This window comes from Micromys minutus (assembly GCF_963924665.1).
Source record: "Micromys minutus genome assembly, chromosome: 3".
NCBI classification, from domain to species: Eukaryota; Metazoa; Chordata; class Mammalia; order Rodentia; family Muridae; genus Micromys; species Micromys minutus.
In genome coordinates, this window is record NC_137972.1 from 54,740,662 (window position 1) to 54,756,489 (window position 15,828).

Here is a 15,828-nt window from a genome sequence, read left to right on the forward strand (position 1 = left end):
TCGTGGGACATCAACTATTTTCCAGGCCCTGAGCTTCTACCTGGGCCTGGCAAACAGGAGTCTGGCTGGAGATGGACAGGCACAGTATTGAGCCAGCACATCCTCTTTCCTTAAGCAGTTGGCAGGTGACATGCACACTCAACCAAACCCTAAGAAATACTGCACTATAGAAAAGTCATCTACCGCTTGGAGATTGAGCCTCACCCCCAACCCCCACCCCCAACTACCTGAAGGACGAAAGACACCAAGTGCAATATCAGCTATGTTTTATTATATATCTCTTGATCACCAGAACCTAAACAGAAGGTTCTGCTATAAAACAGTAAGTTCTGCTATAAAAGAGTAAGTGGGAAATAAAAGGAAAGCAGCCACAAGATTAAAGCTGGATTATAGATGAGGGGTGATTACAGATTATACACAGGGCCTGCCTGGGGTGAAAAGTGCACAGTCACTGGGCCCAGAGCACTAGTGGCATGAACCCAGAGAGCCAGCCCAGTGATGGCAGCAAAGTCAGGGCATGGGTAGTCCTGAGACCTGGGAGCACAAAAGTTCCCTCCTGATCCCCCCATGGATCACCAATACAGGTTGTACCAACAGGCTCCTTCCTCAGCATCTTCAGGTTAAAACAGCCTGCCCTACCCCCATGCACGCACACACACACACACACACACACACACACACACACACACACACACACACCACATACATGCACGTAATATCCAGGCATACATAGTCACACACTTGCAAGCAGAGCTCCTGATGTCAGGGCTCTACCTCAGGTTCGGCTCCCAACTTCAGAATCAAGATGTGTGCTTGACTCCCTGGCAGACTGGTGAGGCCACTGCCCAAGCAAATGTTTAGCAGCTTGAGGCCTCAGCAGGGGGAATGGCCTGCCAGACACTGTGGACGTGAGGGAACGTTTCATGGAGACCTGTAGGTGGTAGGTTCAGTCAGGGAGGCACTGAGACCAGCTCTGAGACCAGCTCTGCAAGATTAGCTCTGCCCCTCAGTAACCAGTCCAGGAGGAAACACAGTGCCAGCAGGCTAGTGCCTAGCAGGTCCCCCAGGCCCGTGAGGTAGGGGATACAGTGGTTGTCAGGATCCAGGGCTTGGTGCCAGGTCAGCCGAACCATCACTTCTGCCAGATACAGCAGGATTACCACCTGCCAGAAGAGCAAAGAGGTAGAAAACACAAGTCAGAGGGCCAAGGACAACCAAGAATACCGGCTGGATTCCAAGGGCACTACCAAGGTGGAAGGACCAACCCCACATGTTCCCTTCCTCCAGCTTTGCTTGGGGCCCGCAGTGTCTTAGTCATGTGCTGGAAGCTTGGTTCCCTCCCTGAGGTGGAGGGAACCTTTCTGAGCTGAAGCCTAGTGAGAAATGGGAAGATCATGAATAAACTGATACTTCTTGTCCCCTGGGTTCTCAAAACAGGTTGGTCATTAAGGAGCAAGGCCAGGTCATTGCTGCTGACTGGCCTTCTCATGCACACCCACAGCTGGTTCCTCTCTATCCACTTTCCAAAGCCTGTCATATGCTGGTTGGAATCCCCCAACAACTGTAAGTGTGAGCAAATCAACTTCATTACCCAGCAACATGGAACAGGGCTGGACTCAGTCTAAAGCAGGCCCTGGGCTCTACCACCATGTGCCCTTCCTAGCAGCTGGGTCCTGCTCTGGCCTCTGAAGTTCTACAGGGACCTGATGCCACTCACCAGCCAGGACCCTCCCTGCTCGAACCCCTTCCCTTTGGGAGGTTTGGTGAGCCCCTCAGGAAGCTTCCAAGGAACAATCCACATGGCCCTACAGTGTGTCCCTGTAAACTTGAACTTGCCGGAGTGTAGAGACAAGGAAATGCTTCAGTGAACCCCCCTGAAACTACCACGGTGTCTATTGGCCTCTATGCTGACACTCTAGGCCACCGGGGACATTAGCCAGCGGGTACCTCAGCGGTGTCCATGCCATCCTGCCTGGAGGCATCCATGCTGATCCTCCGGCATTCTGTGTGGCGTGTGGAGTGCGGTACAAAGTGAGTGACGTGTTCAGTGTGAGGTGCAACTATGCAGGATATGGTGGGGACATGGTGCAAGGTGTGTGGCACATAGCATGGTGGCCTCTGTCTAGTCCATGTCACCATGATGGCAACTGTACTCAGTACCTCCCACAGGACTACTGACATTGCCTGAGGAGCCCTAAAGGCTGTGTGTCCTTGCCACTGTCATCCTCACCTGGATCAGGCCCGCCATCAGGTACAGAAACATGAAGATCTTGCTGCTTGTCACTGACTGGTCTTCCACCAGGCAGATGAGGTAGAAGAAAATCAGGTGTCCTGGGACCACCAGAAAGAGTAGGACTCGTGCTGACACAGAATTGATTTCTAGAAGGAATGGGACCAAGAGGGTCACAAAACCTAGCTACTTGCAGAGGCCATCTTGGCAAAGAAGAGTCCCCAACAAGGCACCCAAGTTCCTTCACCTATTAACACCTAGGATGTGGCACACTCTATTAAGTGAGAACTCAGTCCTAGCCTTCCCTTCCTTCAAGGGGCTGACATCTGAGGAAAGAGATCAGAATGATTTAAGTGGCCAAACAGAGGTCATTTCAAATGGCAAGGAATACTAAAAGATAGATAGATAGATAGATAGATAGATAGATAGATAGATACATAGATACATAGATAGATAGATAGATAGATAGATACATAGATACATAGATACATAGATAAGATAGACAGACAGACAGATAGATAGATAGATAGATAGACAGATACATACATACATACATACATACATACATACATAGATTGATAGATAAGATAGACAGATAGATACATAGATAGATACATAGATACATAAATAGATAAGATAGACAGACAGACAGACAGACAGACACATACATACATACATACATACATACATACATACATACATAGAGATGGATGGATGGATGGGTAGATGAATTGATGGATAAAAATAAAAACAACTTCAGACCAGGAAGTGTGTATAAATGGGGGAAGCTCCCCTAAAGATCCCTGGGTAAAAGGGACATAGGCTGAGGTCTGACACTGGGGTGGAGGAGAGACTGAAGAGTGTGAAATGCTTTTATGGCCCCTGGGTGGCTCCTCCTACGTCAGCCCTGTCTGTGCAGCTGAGGCACCAGTTACATCCGAGCTTGACTTTTTTCTGTTCTCTGAGTTTAAGGAGCCCTAGAGAGGGGACTTCTCCCCACTCAAACCCAACAGTAAAACCCTTGGAAATTACAACAAGTGAACATGGCCCCCTTCTTAAACACGGTCGTACAGTAAAAGCCATCGCTGTCCTCTGAGACAGTCAGGAAAAGGTAAGAGATTCCACATCAAACTCGGAAACTCCAACAACATGGACTAAAGGAGCAGTGGACTGGGGCAAACACACACAGTGGTCCTGTTTTCGGTTGGTTTGCTTGTTAAGATAGGGTAGCTCAGTGACACTGCATTTTGCTGCGCATGCTCAAGGCCCAGCTCCACAGAAACCATTTGGGGGGTGGGGGAGGGAAGAGGAGCAGGGTATCATACAGACCAGGATGGCCTCTAACTTCTGATTCTCCTGAATACTGGGATTTCAGGTGTGCACCACCATGTCCATGGTGCTGAGACTTGAACACAGTCACCTGAGCTACATTCCAAGACACTTTGTGTGTGTGTGTGTGTGTGTGTGTGTGAGAGAGAGAGAGAGACAGAGAGAGACGGTGGGGGGGGGAGACCTTCAGTAGCTGTTTATTTTTCAGACAGTGTCTCTTATTGATTGGCCTGAAGCTCATCCATGGGGTGAGGCTCGCTGACCAATAAGCCCTAGGAACCTACTCGGGGTCACTTCCCAGTACTGGGGACACAAGTGGCCTATGCCTGTTCTTTGCTGTTGTTTTGGATTTGTAGTGCAGGTTTTGGGGTTGGACTCAGGTCCTTACACTTGTACAGCAAGCCTGTTCTGACCCAGCCACCTCCTCAGCCTCCACTTTTCTTTGTAGGGGTATGTAAAGAAAGCCTAAGAGGGAATCTGTGGAGGGGGTGAATACCCCAAATATGCAGCTTTTAGGAGCATATGCCAAGTGGGGCAGCTGGACTAAACACTCAAGAAAATCTGTAGGAAAACCATGTGTGAGCAGCGGGAATTAAGCAAAGTGCATGATGCATAAATAACAGAAAGCTGTGCTCCAGTTTATGAGAACATTAGAGAACATGGGACCATGCACATGTGGTCACCACTACTTTCAAGGTAGAGAGCATTGTCACCTGAGTCCAGGGATTCAAGGCTAGCCTGGGCGGTGTAGTGAGACCCCTTGCAAACATCAGAAACAAGGGGGTGGGGGATCAAAATGGTCATGTGGCCTCATCACGCAGCATACTAACCTGAGGAGCAGAAAGTGGAGCAAGGGTTAGGCCAGAATCTCTTCATCTGGACGGGGAGGACCCCAGGTGTGCTCCACATGTGGAGAAAGGTGGAGATGCGGCTGGTCTGAATGGCCACCAGGTTGCCACCAACACCTGGGAGGAGAGAGAGTGTGGCAAGCTCAACCTCTGGCTTCTAGCTCTTCCTGTATAATGCTGTGCTTAGGGTGGTGTCCTTGATTGGTCAGTATTTCTTATCTCCTCTTTCCTTGCCACTCAGGTTTTCTGGGCACCCGGTGAAGGGTGTCTTCAGGGAGACTCAAGAGGCTGAAGAAAGGTATATAAAACATTAATAGGACCCAAGAGCTCAGAGGAGTAAGACCCTGTTCATGCCCTGGAATTCTGGGACATCCTGGTAAGTATGTGATCCCTGCAGGATGGGATGGTCTAGCTGGTCACAGCCTTCTCTTGGGAGCTGGCAGAGGACAGGCATGTTCCTGACAGGAGTCCACAACCTAGTAACAACTTTCCCTAGCGAGGCCAGGGACACCCAGGGTCTGAGACCAGTCATATGGGTGGCCCCAGTGGAGAATCGCATTGACCTGCAGGCAGAGGATGGCTGGATATTCATTACACTTGACTATACACAACTTTAAAAAGAAGAAGGGAAAGAAATTTGTTTTGTTTATAGATTCGGCTCTTTATGCCAATTCCCAACCTCTCTTAACCTGTCGGCTCCCAGGTAACCAGAATCCAGCTTCCCACAGCTGGCATGGCAGGAAGGGTAGGGTAGGCAGTACTTCCTTAAGGCCAGGAGTGGCCTCTGGCTAGCCCCAGTGAGGAGAGACATGAGGGTGTCAACACCCCAAAGCCTGCAGACCAATGACAGTAAGGCAGTGGGAGGAAGTGAGTCTATGCAGGACAGTGGAGACATGTGGGGCTGAGTGCCACACAGGTCTTGCTGGCTGTCACCAGGCCCAGAAAGTAAACCCACTACTGTCAAGGGCTTTATTTTTAAGATGAAGACAGAAATCTAGAGTCTCATGTGTAAATGTCTAAGTTTTAATGTCACCAGTGACTCTAAAACAAACTAGGAAAACTTGGCCTCGTGCTCACACCTACAAGACCAGTACTTGGGAGGCTGAGGTAGAAAGATCGTCAACCTGCAGTGCACAGAGTTCCAGAGTGCCCTGATATACAAAGTGAGACACTGTCGAAAGCAGGCGGTGTGCTTCATTCCTCTTACGCTGTGGGCTTTCTTTAGATCTTTTGCATCCGAGAAAATCAAGCTGATAGACCCTGTGGGCTGTGAGGGCTCAGGTTGTGAGGTGTTCAGTCCCTACCCAGCCTATGATCCCCAAGAGGAGACCCACCCACCACTTACCACAAATGACTGGAGTCAGGACAGCCATGCCTTTGAACTCATGTTTCGAAATGGTTTTGCTCAAGATGAGGCCTCCAAAACTGGGGAAAGAATGGAGCTGACATTAGAATGGCCAGGCTAAGTACCCACTGGCCACCTTACTGGACTTGGAAAAAGCATCCCTTCCCTGCACAGAATGTCTGCCACAACCACAGAGCGGACCTCAGTTTCCTACCGGAGATCATGCTGGGGCCAGCCCTCCAGCCCTCCAGATCTCACCAACAGCTATGCTGGGACAGTGACTAGGGTGAGAACTGGGTGGCTTTGGTCAGCCTGATGTAAACCTATACATGTCTGGAAAGAAGGAACCTTAATTAAGTCCATCACAGCCTGAAAACAAGTCTGTGATGCATTTTCTTGATTGATGAGTGACACCGGGGCCCAGCCCACTGTGGGTGGTACCTTGGGGTATATAAGAAAGCAACCTGAGCAAGCTATGGGGACCAAGCCAGTAAACTGCACTTCTCTAGAGTTCTTTTTTGAGCTCCTGGCTTGACTTCCCTTAGCAATAGACTCTTAAGTTATAAGCTTGATACAGTCCCTTCCTCCCCAAGTTGATTTTGGTCCTGGTGTTTTCTCAGAGCGATAGTGTGGTGGCGGTTTGAATATGCTTGGTCAACGGAAAGTGACACTACCAGGAGGTGTGGCCTTGTTGGATGAAGTGTGTCACTGCAGGGGGTTAGCTTAGCTGTTCTATACTCAAGCTCCACCCAGTGCAGACGAACCAGTCTTCTCCTGGCTGCCTTCCGATCAAAACGAGGAATTCTCAGCTCCTTCTCCACACATGTCTGCCTGCACACTTGATGATAACGGACTGAACTTCTGAACCTGTAAGCCAGCTTCAATTAAATGTTGTTCTTCCTAAGAGCTGCCTTGGTTATGAGAGTTGCCTTGGTTGTAGTGTCTCTTCACAGCAATGGAGAACCTCACTAAGACGAATAGTAACCCTAAGAAACCTACACAGGTGTCTAATCAGTCAGTATCAACCACAGCATCAGGACAGGTCATGGAGCTGGGCTGTCCAGTTCTCTCTTTCTCTGCTTCAGCCTCAGCAGAGGCTGCCAGTACTTCTGCACTCTGCCTCAGAGGAGTGGATGAGAATCCTGGTGGGGTTGGGTGTGGAAGCCTGGGGTGTGAGTTTGCTCAAAATAAAATGTATCTACGTATGAAGGGGTAAAAAGGAATTTCGCTTATTTGGGTTATGCTTGGAAGTAGTGGAGCTGGATACAAACACTTATTTGGTGGAAATGTTGAGGCGGCACAGCACTCAGGCTGTGGTGGAGTGATTCTGGTTCTTTTTAGTTAGATTAACAGTGAGAAATGGGAGCAGAAAGCAGATCAGAAGGACTTGAGAAAAATGTACAAGTGTAGAAAAGTTGCAGAGGATCAGCTGTCAAAGATTAGTGACAGTCAAGAGAAGCCAAGCACTTTGAACTGGGACAACAGGAATACCTGAGCGCATCTCAGGAACTGACCGGATGCATGAAAGTTTAGTTATAAATGCATTTGAATGGCATTCCCTCGGGAGTTCCTCTGTGGCCGGACTCCCCCCGTACCTGCAGGGCTAGCTAGGGAGTGTCTTTCTGAACTGAGCCACCCATGCACTCTGAGCTAGAGGTAGACCTTACTTCAGTGTAGGTGCGGTGAGGATCTCTTAAGGCAGCCTGAGGGAGTGATGTGTCAAGCTAAGAGGGTCACACCTAGGCTGAAGGGGGACTCCAGGGTGTTCAAGGTGCCAGGGAATGGAGGCAGTAAAATATAGAGGCCCAGTGGGACCTACTGAAAGGTTATAGGTGCTGGACTTCCTAATCCCATAAACTCACATCATGCAACCATGTGTCCCCGATGCCAGACACAGGGCTAGAGATGTAATACCCGCATTGCCATGATACAGTCTTACACTGGTAGTCTACTATGTTTTCTGACCTACTGTGGGTTGGGAACATACAACTTGTTTTTTGACTTGCAGAGTCTAGAGTCTCAGAATTGAGACTCTTAAATTGAGTCTAAGATAAGACTCTTGATAGAGTCTTAGATTGAGCTTAGATTGCTGGATAATGAGGGGATTGTTAGCACCATGCTGATGCTTGCTGCTAACCTGCACACATTTTACACTGTGAGACAGAGGTGAGCTTTGGGGAGGGACAGTGGGATGTTATGGTTTGAAGGGACTTCTCTTGTGTGCCAACTTGATAGGGGGTGGAGTGTGATGGCTATTTTTTTTAAGGTCTCATTATGTAACCCTAAACAGCCTTGAACTCATGTAGGCTTGGCCTCAGATTCAGACAGATCCCCCTGCCTTTGCATCCAGGGTGCTGACATCGAAGGCACTTTGCCTGCTTATACTGTAACAGATTTAGACTCACTAAGCAATCAGCACTGCATCTGTCTGCCAGGACATTTCCAGAGAGGGTTTGGTTGTGACTGATCATTGGAGCTCTGACTTGATGGGTGGACTGATCTCTTTATAGATTAAGAATCTTCCTGTTGGGAGGTATGGTTAGCTATAAGGAGGCAGTTACTAGGGATGTGACTCCCTGGAGGCCACATCTTGGCCTGGCCTCTTCCCATATCCTAAGCACCTCTGAAGTGAATGGCGCTTCACTGTGATGTGCTTCTGAGCCATGGTCTATCCAAGAGCACATGACCTAATGATCACAGCCTGGACCCTCTGCAACCGAGAGAAAAATAGGCCTTCCTTCCCTGAAGTTGTTTCTGATGGGAATTTCTGTCACAGAACTGAGAGACCGTTGTTCCACGCTGCTCACCTGCTGATGATCATAGCTAGGATGATGGGAAACCAACCATACTTCAGGATCTTCATGATGGGTGGGTTCTGCTTGGCAATGAAGATCCACAGAGGGGTGAGAGCCAAGAAGCCGAGGCAGACCAGAGGTGTCAGGTACCATGTGTCTGAGGGAAAGAAGACACGCATAGCTCAAATGGCCAAGGCTGGCACATAGGAGTTGTTCATAGGTAAGATATAAGTTGGGAACCAAGGACACTTGCCGTTTTGAGAGGCTGGCCCACTAGATGTGCCAGAGAGCAACAGCTAAGCAACTGGGAAGCCCCCGTGTCCTGCCCCATCCCTGCTCGTCTCTGACGCCAGTGTCATAATAGACAGCACTGGGACAGGGTACCAACAGGTAGCAGGTGCATGACAGTTTTCCACAAAACTGTCATGCTTAGAGGCCCCCAAACCACAGAAAAGCAAAGAGGCAGTTACCAGGGCACACGGCCGCAGGGGTGGATCAGAAGGAAGCTTTCTCCTGGATGAGACATTCTGTATTATGGTGGGATACGGATCGGGCTGGCCTGGTATCCACTTCTTTCCCAGAGCCAGGGCCTCTGCTCTCTTCCAGCCTCTCTCTGACTCCACTTCCCACATGTGCATAGAATACTGACTTGTTATGGAATCATCCTCCATCTGTTCCTACCCTCCTGAGCAGCTAGATGGTTAGACATAGTGTGCGTCCTACTCTGCTCTGGGTGGTGTCTCTGGGTGTGGCGTCACCCCCCCCTTATTCTCCACAGCCCACAACTGTGGTCCCTTCATTTGCCACAGGCGCTGTAGGCTAGCTATAGACAAAGTGCTTCGAGGTAGATACGGCCAGTATCTGTACCATCCTCAGAGCTGGAAGGCAGGTCCCTCAGACTCTAAGCAGGCCACTATCACTCGGACACAGTAGCCAGTGCAAGTTCTTCTTACAAGACACTCGGGAAGGCGCCTTGTCCAGGTTCTCCACAACTTTTGCCAGGAGCTGTCCAGCTCCCACTTCACACTCATCCATCTTCCTGACAGCTCCTGGCACGTGTGAGCTAACTCACTTCCCAGTCACTGAAGACCTACCTCCTGGGGCCAGGCCCACCCTCTTCCTGAGCCAAGGCAGTGAGGTGAGAGGAGGGGGCATTGGCGCTTTTATTTACTTTGCAAATCAAATGCAAATAATGAACTCCTATGCAAATCAGACCTAAAAGTACAAGTAGGTCATCTTACCTGACTCCACTGTCGCCTAAGAGAACAAACAGTACAGGAATCAATCCAGACTGTACAGAGGTACCCCTGGTACAGTGGAGGCCATACTGTTTTCTCTGTACCTGGTGTTTATTTCTCAAACGAGTGTGTGTGTGTGTGTGTGTGTGTGTGTGTGTGATATCTGTGCACACCCCTTCCTAGAGCCTTCCATACCTTTGTGGCTGTAGAAGAAGCTGCTCATCAGGGCCAGGATGGACAGTGTGATGAGGTCTCCCAGGCTGGCTGCAATGGGTGTGGCGATATTATCAGGGTTGACCCCAAACTTCCGAGCACCAATCACTATGCAGATCATTAGAACTCCTGCAGCAGGAGGAGCAGAGGCCCAGGGAGTAGTTGGTGGTGAGATCACTTAGAGGCTCCCAACCCCCAGGGAGGGTCAAGCAGGTGGTCAGAAACTTGATAGTTATATCTATGAAGGTCTAGATGCTCAACAGGCTGCCTGCCTCCCTAGGAACCCATGGGGGTGACAAAGGGGTGGCCTGAAAACCCTGAAGGCACACGTGAGCAAGCAGGTAGCCTCTGACCTCTGGAACCACTTGGAATTACAGGGACACAGCATTCACACCTTCTACTGCATGGAGAGCTGTTCCAAGGATGCTCTAAGCAAAAGTAGCCTGAGGGGCAGAGGGACCTGGCCTCCAGTATCTGCTGAGTCCTCTGAGCAATCTATATGTGAGACATAGCACTGATGGAGGATGGGAAGGGAGGACAGGTGGATGTATGTCCTGACATCACTGGGATGAAAGGCTCTGCCCAGAAATTAGAGACATCCCGAGAGTCTCTTATCCTAGGAGCCCAGCTATACTGTCCCTGAGTCACACGGACGAAACACATGATCTTAAAGAGTGAATGGTGATGGGCCTCATGGCTTGGCTGGGAGATCAGAGCAGGACATCTCCACAGTTTCAGCCCCAGGACACTCTGTTCTGTCTGAGGACACCTGCCCTGTAGTCTTGCCAGCTTCATTAATTGCTAGCCAGGGCTTAGCCTATTTCAGCAGGCTCTCCTTGGTTCTTCAAAACATGCATCTTGGCTTTTAGGATTTAACACTATTTAAGAATCCCGTGTCTCAAAACAGTTACAGCAAGGCCCTATGCTTGGTTCCTAGCACCACAAAATGAATGGAGTTAAAAAGAAAAAGGACTACATTCCCCCTCAATGCTGTCTTGATCCTGCCACCACATGCCCATTGTGTCCTGTGTGAGCAAGCCAGAGCCCTGCATCTTCTTTCTAAACTCCAGCTCCAAGTGGACCTGAATTTACACAACTGAGCCCACGAGCTGGCACTGGTCCCACTGAAGCCCCATGACAGACACTGCTGGTTTGGGAATGTTTGTTAAAAACCATTATGTATGCTTGTAATCCCAGCAGTCACGAAGCTGAGGCAGGAGTCTTGTTATAATTGTGAGCTAATTTGCACATGCTTCTCTATGTCGCACTATTGACACATCTAGCCAACAAACTAGATGAAGAAAGCTGCCTTGCTCAGGTATCTGACTTCAGCTGTCTGTCAAGGCTGAGAGAAGAGACAGCAGAGCTCCCTTGGGCATGCATATGCTGTGTATTCATGTACACACACACACACACACACACACACACACTAACACACACACACACACACACACACACACACACACACACGTACATACATGCCTGGGAGAGGGTACAAGGCTGACTGAGGACCAAGTGGGTTTTTTCCACTCACTACCACACCCCTGCAGTTCCACAGCAGCCTCACTGCAAACCTCTCTGAGAACCTTAACAAAACAGCAGAGAAGCAGCTGGCCTAGGGCCCAAAGCCTGGGGCCTGGAGCCTGGGGTACAAGGGGCCTGGGGCACATGGGGTCTGGGGTACAAGGGGCCTGGGGTGTAAGGGGCCTGGGGTGCAAGGGGCCTGGGGTGCAAGGAGCCTGGAGTGCAAGGGGCCTGGGGTACATGGGACCTGGGGTACATGAGACCTGGGGTACATGGGGCCTGGGATACATGGGGCCTGGGGTACAAGGGGCCTGGGTACATGGGGCCTGGGGTACATGGGGCCTGGGTACTTGGGGCCTGGGTACATGGGGCCTGGGTACATGGGGCCTGGGTACATGGGGCCTGGGGTACATGGGACCTGGGGTACATGGGACCTGGGGTACATGGGACCTGGGGTACATGGGACCTGGGGTACATGGGGCCTGGGTACATGGGGCCTGGGTACATGGGGCCTGGGTACATGGGGCCTGGGTACATGGGGCCTGGGGTACATGGGGCCTGTGTACATGGGGCCTGGGTACATGGGGCCTGGGTACATGGGGCCTGGGTACATGGGGCCTGGGGTACATGGGGCCTGGGGTACATGGGGCCTGGGTACATGGGACCTGGGTACATGGGACCTGGGTACATGGGGCCTGAGGTACATGGGGCCTGGGTACAAGGGGCCTGGGTACATGGGGCCTGGGTACATGGGGCCTGGGTACAAGGGGCCTGGGTACATGGGACCTGGGTACATGGGGCCTGGGTACATGGGGCCTGGGTACATGGGGCCTGGGTACATGGGACCTGGGTACATGGGGCCTGGGTACATGGGGCATGGCTCACCTAGCGCCAAGGCAGCAAGGAAGGCAGTGATGACGCTGCTTGTGCATAGTAAGGCCACCTTGGCCCAATCCAACTCCTCTTGGGACACTGTGCCCAGCATCAGGGAGGCCACTGCAGCCAGGAGCCCCACAACAGTGGCCTGCACCTGTCAAGACAGAAATCAGACCCATGAGAAGGGTCCCTGACCACTGTTGCCCTCCCTGTCCTTCTTTCTGATGTTTGGTCACCTCAAGGGTCAAACAAGACTTTCTATCCTTCACCCTGGGCATTTTCTTTTTCCTCCTCAGCATTTCCATCCAAGGTAACTCCCTGGAGAGCCTCCCTGTCTACCTCTGTCCCCTGTGAGATGCCACCTGCAGGAGGAGAACAGAGTCTTGCAGGGACCTATGCCTCTGATTGGCCTCTCATTCCCACGGTAGCCCCAGACACAATGTCACATGTGCATGTCTCACACCCTTGCTATCCTGTCTTCCTCTCACATTCTCCTTAGAGCTACATCTCTGTCTCTGAAGCACGATGCTCTGGGCCACTAAGACCCCCACCACCTGGAGCCCAGGTCTGAACCAGCATCCAGACCCCTAACCCAAAATGACTATGAAATGGTGCCCATTACCAAAGGATGAAGGAACGCAGGTAGAGCGTTGTAATGTCTATGGACAAGAAGAGCAGGGAAGTGTGTGTACGCACGCATGTATGCACGTGAGTGCATGTGTTTGTGTGTGCACACACATGCATGTGTGTGTATGTTCATATGCAGAGATCAGAGGATACCATGTGGCGCTGGCTGTTTCCTTCCATCATGTGGGTCCCAGGGACTGGATGTAGTTTGGCAGCTAGTAAGCACCTTTACCAGCTGAGCCATCTTATGGCTCCCACTTTTTTGAGACATGGATGTGGGGCTGTTTTCACATAAGGCTGGCTGGCCAGCAAGTCCCAGGCATCCTCCTGTGCTGAGACTGCAGGTGCACAGCACCACATTGGGCTTTTTATGACGGTTCTGGGGACTGAACTCAGGTTTGGTGTCTGTGCGGTGAGCATGACAAAAGTCCCAGGTTAACAAACGTATTCCAAGCAGAGTCCCCACAAGACTTCTCATGGTGTCTGATGACTCGCTCCAGAGGCCACAGAGATGAGTAACCACAGGTGCAGAGCCAAGACATTTGTTGGAGGGAGGTGGGGAGGGGGTTACTGGTATATATCAAATACATTGTAAAACACATCAAGTACATTGTAAAATATGAGCCATAAGGTACCATGAAGCCGGAGAGGCAAGAGCAGCCTGTTGCTGTCTGAGCCCAGAAGGCAAGTAGAGGAAATTGCTCTGTATATCGAAGATAGTGGAGAAGGGATGAAGAAGATGTATCCTGGATATATGATCTCAGTGAGTGAATATTAATTAATCAGAACAAAGGAAACTGAAGGACTGTGACCAGAAAAAAGATGGGCTCCCCGCCCTGCTTTATACACTTAAACTAAACCCATGGTATGAAATAAAGGGAAATGTGATAGTATTATCAAGACATTTGCAGCCAGGCATAGTTCCCCCATGCCCGTTCCCACAGTTAGAGCCATGGCAGGAGGATCAAGAGATCAAGGTCAGCTACTATACATGCAATCTAGTAAGAAACGAGTAGATGTTTAAAAATATCTCTGGCCAGCAAAGGCCTTCTTTTAAAGATACAGCATAAAACCCACAAAGAGAAGTACAAAGCCAGGCATGGTGACACTTATTCTATCTGCTGCTCTGGAGACTGAGGTAACAAGACAAGGCCTGCCTGGGCCACAGAGTGAGTTCAAAGCCAGCCTGGGAAACTTTGCAAGCCCTTATCTCAAAATAGAAAGTAAAAAAAATAAAAGCAGGAGATACAGCTAGGCGGTAGAGCACCCACCTAGATGCATGTCATTCAACTGTCAATACTGCAAAAAGAATCTCTCTATATAGCATATTATAAACAAAGTTTATGTGTGGTGCCCATATGATGAAGATACCATGGAGTTATTTATATACAGCAGTATTATTGACTTCCCTAGTTTTCAAGAGTCTAAGAAGAATCTAATACGAGGCACGCCAGCGGATGCTGGTATCCTTGGTGTCAGGCACCTGGTGCTGATCACATACAGTCAATGGAAATGGTGGACAGGCCTATTCTTTATCCTCCAGGCCTTGTGCTATTAACTTGAACTCAGAATGCCCGTGCTTTAAGTCTGGTCTTCAGTTACAGGAAGGAGTGTGGACTAGTAAGGGGCAGAGTTTCCTGGGAAATCTTAAGTCTCTGGGAGAGTGTCCCCCATTCTAATTTGCTTCCTAGACACCATGAGGCAAGCAGCTTTGCTCTATCAATGCATCACTATGGACCCAATGGTGACAGGAATCTAGGAAACAGTGAGCCAAGCAGACCTTCTGTACTGGCTGGTTTTGTGTCAACTTGACACAAGCTGGAGTTATCACAGAGAAAGGAGCCTAAGGTGAGGAAATGCCTCCATGAGATCCAGCTCTGAGCCATTTTTCAACTAGTGATCAAGGGGGGAGGGCCCAGCCCATTGTGGGTGGTGCCATCCCTGGGCTGGCAGACCTGGGTTCTATAAGAAAGCAATCTGAGAAAGCCAGGGGGAGCAAGCCAGTAAGTAACATCCCTCCATGGTCTCTGCATTAGCTCCTGCTTCCTGACCTGTTTGAGTTCCAATCCTGACTTCCTTTGGTGATGAACAGCACTGTGGAAGTGTAAGCTGAATAAACTTTCCTCCCCAACTTGCTTCTTGGTCATAATGAAATTTGTGCAGGAATAGAAACCCTGACTGAGACACCTTCCCTCTATATAAATGTACTGTCTCAGGCATCTTTGTCCCAACGGTGGAAAACAGACTCACTGACTACGTAAGTCTGAGACTAAGAAGTTGGTAACAGAAGAAACTCACTGGCAGGCATGTGTGAGCTGGTTCCCTTATTCACTGATGCAGATAAAGACTGGAGTGGGAGTTGGGGGTGGGCTTGAGACCAGCATCTTCTCCAGAGAAGCATTTGTGTGTGAACAGAGTTGGGTTGGTGGGTAATAGACAAGAATACCTGTTTGTTCACACACTGTTCCGGTGGCTGTGCTGTGTAGCGAGTCACAGGGGAAACACGAGCTACAGAATGGCATGTACAGCAAAGAACTCCGTGGCACAAGTCAGAGTTCTCTGTGGGCATGTGCAGGGCATGGGGGTGGGTGTGGGTGTGTAGTTTTGAAGGGATAGTTTCCATTCTGGCAATTCTGGAGCAGACACTCCCATGCTCCTGCTGGTACCAGTTAAGACTTAACCACCTGGATATTTGTTGGGATGGTTGTCTTTTTCCCAGAGGGGGAAAAAATCTAAGATTAAAACTGGTCAGAAGGTCACAAACTGCTGGAGACCTGGTTCAGTGACAGAATGCTTATCCAGT

General features: G+C 50.0%; 1 protein-coding gene across 7 annotated transcripts in view; it reads right to left on the reverse strand.

The window, feature by feature from the left end:
• Positions 1-266: 266 nt before the first annotated feature.
• Positions 267-15,828, reverse strand: part of SLC41A3 (solute carrier family 41 member 3) — a 45,176-nt gene continuing 29,614 nt past the window's right edge. For 6 of the 7 annotated variants that reach the window (XM_080915012.1, XM_080915007.1, XM_080915008.1 and 3 more), the window contains 7 exons: positions 12,408-12,552; positions 9,981-10,127; positions 8,560-8,704; positions 5,753-5,832; positions 4,390-4,524; positions 2,231-2,379; positions 267-1,163 (listed from right to left, as the gene is read on the reverse strand). In XM_080915012.1, coding sequence (XP_080771138.1) covers positions 951-1,163; positions 2,231-2,379; positions 4,390-4,524; positions 5,753-5,832; positions 8,560-8,704; positions 9,981-10,127; positions 12,408-12,552 — 1,014 coding nt within the window. In that variant the 3' untranslated portion in view covers positions 267-950. The remainder of the gene's footprint in view (positions 1,164-2,230; positions 2,380-4,389; positions 4,525-5,752; positions 5,833-8,559; positions 8,705-9,980; positions 10,128-12,407; positions 12,553-15,828) is intronic. The other variant, XM_080915011.1, reaches the window with a different exon arrangement.